General features: G+C 44.6%; 1 protein-coding gene across 2 annotated transcripts in view; it reads left to right on the plus strand.

Moving 5' to 3' along the window:
• Positions 1 to 4,929, plus strand: part of XYLB (xylulokinase) — a 49,570-nt gene extending 44,641 nt beyond the window's left edge. For both annotated transcript variants that reach the window (XM_003794545.3, XM_012808056.2), the window contains exon 19: positions 4,528 to 4,929. In XM_003794545.3, the coding sequence (XP_003794593.1) occupies positions 4,528 to 4,605 (78 nt within the window). In that variant the 3' untranslated portion in view covers positions 4,606 to 4,929. The remainder of the gene's footprint in view (positions 1 to 4,527) is intronic.
• The last annotated feature ends 1,219 nt before the right edge of the window (positions 4,930 to 6,148 follow it).

The raw sequence follows: 6,148 nt of genomic DNA on the forward strand, positions 1-6,148 counted from the left end.
AATTTTATGGTTGGGGGTCACCACAACATGAGGAACTGTATTAAAGGGTCGCGGCATTAGGAGGCATCAGGAAGGTTGAGAACCACGGCTTTAGAGTTTTTACTCAGTTGGGGTGAGGAGTTGATCCTTTATAGCCCGTGTCAATCAGTCACTGCATATGGGTTGCCCCAGGATGAGGTGAGGCAGCTCTCTATAGCCAAGGCAATCCCCAAAAGGGGCTGTCAGCTGAGGGCTGTTTGCCAGTAAGTAGCACCCACAGCAGCTGGGAGAAAAGGTTCTTCATTCCTGAACTGTATACCACAGCATTCATCACACCACTGTGCATGTTTACAGAAGGTGCTTGTAGCCCAGGAGTAGGGGTGGAACTATTGTATGGAAGTGTTAAAGGTCTGCAATTTACCTGCTTTGCAGAATAATAACAAGTGGACCTGCCACAGTTTCATAGATGCAGGCAGAAGACCGAAGACTCCTGGATCAGAGACAAAGGGCTTTATTACTTCATGCTTGCATCAGTTTCCCTTGGCCTCCAAGTTCCACAGGGTGATGCAAAGTGGGCCCACATAGATACTGTACACTTGATGTTTGTGTCATAACAAGCTCCGGAGCTTAGAAAACTTCCAACCTTACAAAAACACTGCAAGAAAATCAGCCCAGCCTTTGCTCCCAAAGGAGACATTATCTTTATTATCCTTGACAGCAAACAAATCCTTGTGCACCAGAGAGAGGCCATAGCTCTGCCTCTATGCTTTTACATTCTTCAAATGATAGTCTGGGAAAAAGCTATCACAAGGCATGTAGAAACAATGTGGAGAAATGTCTCCCAACATAGCTGGGAAACAGAATGTTATGCTTTCCCAATGACCAGATAATCCATACACATAGATGTGTTCAAGTTTCTATTATTTGTCTGTTGTGACCTTATGTTTAAGAGGCCACTCAATGCAATGGAAAGATCCTACACTGAGATACAGAATTTGGGTTCTGATTCTCATTCTGCCCCTACTTCAGTTGACCTTGAGCAGCACTCTTTGTCTCCAAGCCTCTGTATCTTTATCTGTGAAGTAGGCACAACATATGTCCTACCTACTTTTAACCTGCTAATTGTGAGGCTTAAAAAGAATTCTTGACCAAAATAGCTATTATTATACAACAGAAAATCTGAAGCTAACATCAGTGCAGTGGTTCAACATCAGGCTCTAGGTCATGTTCCCTGCCGTTCCCCAGATCAGTGATGAACAATGGGAACATGATGCAAGCCGTATATGTCATTTGAAATTAATGTTAGTTGGGCAGTGTCCGTGGCTCAGTGAGTAGTGCGCCGGCCCCACATACTGAGGGTGGAGGGTTCGAACCCGGCCCCAACCAAACTGCAACAAAAAATAGCCAGACATTGTGGTGGGTGCCTGTAGTCCCAGCTACTCGGGAGGCTGAGGCAAGAGAATCACTTAAGCCCAAGAGCTGGAGGTTGCTGTGAGCTGTAACACTACGGCATTCTACCAAGGGTGACAAAGTGAAACTCTGTTTCTAAAAAAAAAAGAAAGAAAGAAATTAATGTTAGTCTTATTTTTTAGAACTAAAAATAAATAAGAAGCAGACAATATTAGTTTCAATAATATATTTACTTTAATGCAACATATCCAAAATAGTATCATTTCAACATGTAATCAGAAAACTTACTTATGTGGTATCTTACATTCTTTTTTGTTTTGCATGCATTTTATACTTACAGTTCCAGGCATGTTTCAAGTACAGAAAAGTATACATGGCTTCGGCTACTGCATAGGGTAGTGCAGCACTAGGTGTGCTCCAAATGGTCACAGGATGTCTGGAGTTTCTCCAAACATAATGTCCTCACACAAAGGCAAGAATTCAAGGGTGGCATTGAACAGTCTCTTTTCACATACTTCTTGATTGTCAGGGAGAGAGACACTGGTCTATCACCCTCACACACCTACCCCTCCAGCAGAAACCACTTGATCATATGGTCAACCCTGGTTGTAAGAAATGCTGGGGTCTGGCTCCTTCATCTTCTCTAGAAGGAAGCCAGCAAGGAAGGCATAATAGGGGAAAGCAGCATCACAGTGGCATCTGCCTCGTATATGTTGCAAATACTTTGAATTGTGTGTACCACAGTGCTTCCCCCATGCTCTCTGGCCTGCCCATGGCCAAAATCACTAATAGTTCTTGGAGCCCTTTATCATTGAACCCAAATGTAACCCCAAAACCTTTAACAGCAGGTTTCATACAGTGACAGTCTATCATTATTAGCACAGGTGACCTGTTTTCAGACTGACTTTGCAGACTCTATTTAAACTCCTTGAGAGCAGGACCACATCCTTGGTTTTCTCTCTGTGGCATCTACAGCAGTACCTGTGCTCAAATGGAAACTCAAAGCACTAATAGGGTCTTCTCCCTCGGCTCAGCTGAATGTTGTAATTTCCTTGGGAGAAATCAAAGCCCCTCCTCCCAGCTGGGCACCCGCAGCTCAATGGTTAGGGCACTGGCCACATGCACTGGGGCTGGTGGGTTTGAACCCAGCCTGGGCCTGCTAAACAAACAAGCACAAAGAAATCAAAGCCCCTTTATTTTTGTCCTTTGGCTCTTCAATCTTCAATATAGGCTGGAACAGCCTTAGCCTTCTCTCCTGTAGACCTCTTCATAAAGGGTCATCGGCCATTCTTTACTTCACTTTACTCATGGAGTCTGTTTGTAAAGTACTTCACAGATGAATCATTCACAGGGTTAACCACAGGGAAAACCATCAGTTGTCATTCTTATTTGGAAAAGCAAAGGAATTTATCCCCCTAAACCCTCACAGGCAGTTCAGACTCACTGTGGACTTAGAACCCAGCAGGCTCCTTCTCTTTGGCACTGACAGCTTGTGAGACCACCCCTGAGCCTTCTCCACGGAGCCACTCCAGCTGCACCTAGAGTACCGCAAGTTTGCATAACCAGTTAGTAAATTACTTGACTTTGGAGCAAATTCAGCCAAACTAAGAAGGAACAGGATGGGCATGAGCTCCTAGTTGTATTTGCTCAAATGTCCCAAGAGCATCTGGGTCCCTTGGTCTTAGTGTTGTTGTCTCTGAGACAACATATGCACACCTGAAGTGCACCTCCATTTCTCATGCAAGAAACAGCCACAGACAAAAACTGCTAAAGGAGAAAAAGGAGGAATGGAAGGTAAGAATGTGGGGTTGTGTTGCTTTCTGGTCCTTTTGGTTTGTTTGTTTGTTTTGGTTTATTACACAGCACACTTCTTTCCTATTCTATGTGAGAATTTCACTTTTGCTTAACTTACTAGCTCTATTTCCCTTGAAACCTAATAAAAATGGAATATCAATAGCATTACCAAATAACATTGCTTATAGCCAGGCGCCATGGCTCACTCCTGTAATCTCAGCACTTGGGAGGCCGAGGAGGGTAGATTGCTTGAGCTCACAGGTTTGAGACCAGCCTGAGCTAGAGCGAGACCTTGTCTATAAAAATAGCCGGGTGTTGTGGTTGGTGCCTGTAGCTACTTGGGAGACTGAAGCAAGAGAATCCCTTAAGCCCAAGAGTTTGAGGTTGCTGTGAGCTGTGACACCGTGGCACTCTACCAAGGGTGACAAGTGAGACTCCGTCTCAAAAAAAAATAATATTGCTTATATAAAAATGGTCATCATTTGGGAAACTGCACCTGAACTGGGAAAACAGTAAATACCTGGTAGGAAGTTTTACATAGGGCTTCCCTGAGTGCAGTGACTCCTCCCAGGCACATATCTTACCTATAGAGTTGTTGAAAAAAGAGATTCCTATGGGGCATGAGGTTTTGAAGCCAGGATGATTCTTCAACTCCTTGATATAGATTTCAACTCCTTATACCTGAATGACAACCTGGGGGCGAGAGAGTAGTGAGCCTGGAGAGGCAAGGCTGTCTCTCCTAGACAGCTGTGTGAACTATGTGAATTGCTATATGGCATCCTATTGGAGAGGAATGCCTGCAGCCACTCTACCAACAGGCTGCATTGCTCCAATCTACCCTTCTGAGGGCCAGTGTGTGACTCACGGTAGCATCATGAGTCTGAATATTTAGTGGTGTGAAAGAAGACCCTTAGTGGGCTCAGCACCCTACATTTAGGATTATTTCCTTAGGAGAACTTCACAGAAGAATAACTGCATCATGGGCTATATGGACTCCTTAATATAGATATAAAGTCAAGTTTATTTCCAAAAGGTTTATACCACCAACTTTCACAAGCTATGTGATGAGGCAGCCATTTTCTTGTAGCAGAATTTTAAAAACTGTTGTAGATTTGATAACAAAAATTGATTTCCTGTCATATTTACAGTTTTAAACAATCTTAAAGACAGGTTTGAGAACTAGCATTTCCTTTTTTGTGAACTGATGCTACCTTTCTTTTGCCCAGCAAAAAAGTTAAATTGCAAGTAAACAGGATGTAAAATTCTTAAATTGCAAATTGCAACCAGAAGTAAGAGGCATATTCCCTCCCTTCTCATTCTAAACTGTTCTTTCTGCCCCTGCAGGTCTATGAGACCCTCCTACCTCAATACGCCAAACTGGAGCAAAGAATCTTGTCCCAGACTCAGGGGCCTTCCGAGTGAATTCACCAGGCCCAGGCATCCCTGTTGGCCCTGCCTGACCAGACTTAGTGGTCCCGCAGCAGGGATTCTCTTCCCTGTTCTTGGTAGCTGTGCCTGCCCATGCTGACTCCTTGAAGTACTCCAGCCCTGTCCAAGGTCACCTTGAAGCCAGCCTCAGCACATCTTCCTATAGGTGTGCCCTTGAATCCCAGGGCAGGAAAGCATCTCTCCTTTTTAACCTTTTATTCCAAGAGGCAGGATAACACTGAATCTGGGATATGTCCAATAAAAAATTGTGACTTTTCCCTTGTGAAGGCAAAATTAAAGATAATCTGGAGACCTAAATCAGCAAAATGGGGGAGGGTTTTGTCTCAGCCCATCCCTTTCTCCAACCCTGACTCTCTTCACTACTCCCCAAACCATCACCCACAGCCATCCTCACCCCATACCTTCACCCTGCTGCCCATCCTCTCTCCCATCCAAGACCTTTCAGACTGTTCTCCCCCTAACCCTCCCAGCTGCTTCCATCCTTAGCTCAGCTGTCTGAGCTGCCTCCCAGGGTCCTCTTGTCTACTCCACGTTCACCTTCCATGCCGCCACTCTTCTTCAGACACACCTGATGGACCTAATGGACACTCCTGTGCCCTCCCTTCAGATCTGCCCATAGGCTGCCTGACCCCTGGGCACACCAGATCACTGAGAGCCGCCGTCTCCCAGGAGGCACCAGTTAGGTGTCTCTCTATCCCTCCCCCTCTCTCTCATCATATACATATATCTCATTATCTCTCATTCCTGGCAGTTCACTTGTTGCAGAAATTATGTCATTTCTCTGGAAGAATTTCCAAAATTCTGGATTTCTTTTTTATTTTGGAGTATATTAAATCAGCTAAAAAGTTATGATACATAGGTCGGCGCCTGTGGTTCAAAAGGGTAGGGCGCCAGTCCCATATGGCGGAGGTGGTGGGTTCAAACGCGGCCCTGGCCAAAAACTGCAAAAAAAAAAAAAGTTATGATACACAGGTTTAGTTTTCTTTTCATTTCTTTTTTGCAGTTTTTGGCCAGGGCTGGGTTCAAACCCACCACCTCCGGTATATGGGGCCGGTGCCCTACTCCTTTGAGCCACAGGCGCTGCCCCTGCTTTCAGTTTTCTTCCTATGTTAGTGTGGATGGGGAGTTGTTTTTTCCTTCTTTTTCATCTCTCCTGTTTTACTTTCTACTTCTCTTACTCCTTACTCAAATTATTACAAAAGACTCCATAGATAGTCTTTATGATCTGGCTCCTGCAGAATCCAAATCTCCCTTCCATCCCAGGCCTCGCTGAATTCAAACTCCAGCTAAACTAGACTACTTGTGATTGGTCTCACCCAAAATGGCAAATGGATCAGAGCAGTCTGTAGTGGGAAGTTGAAAGGAAGGGTCTTAGAAAATGAGCAGGACTGGAGGCATCACTTCTGATAGAGATGAAGCCATTTTGAAAGGGAGTGTTGTCCCTGGAGACTTGGTGGATGAAAGAGAAGAAAAGGAAGCAAGAAACTAAAGACATCAGCCCATCGGAACAAAACTA

The sequence above is a fragment of the Otolemur garnettii genome, unplaced genomic scaffold (genome assembly GCF_000181295.1).
Source record: "Otolemur garnettii isolate 467f Iridium unplaced genomic scaffold, OtoGar3 scaffold00082, whole genome shotgun sequence".
Lineage (NCBI taxonomy): Eukaryota > Metazoa > Chordata > Mammalia > Primates > Galagidae > Otolemur > Otolemur garnettii.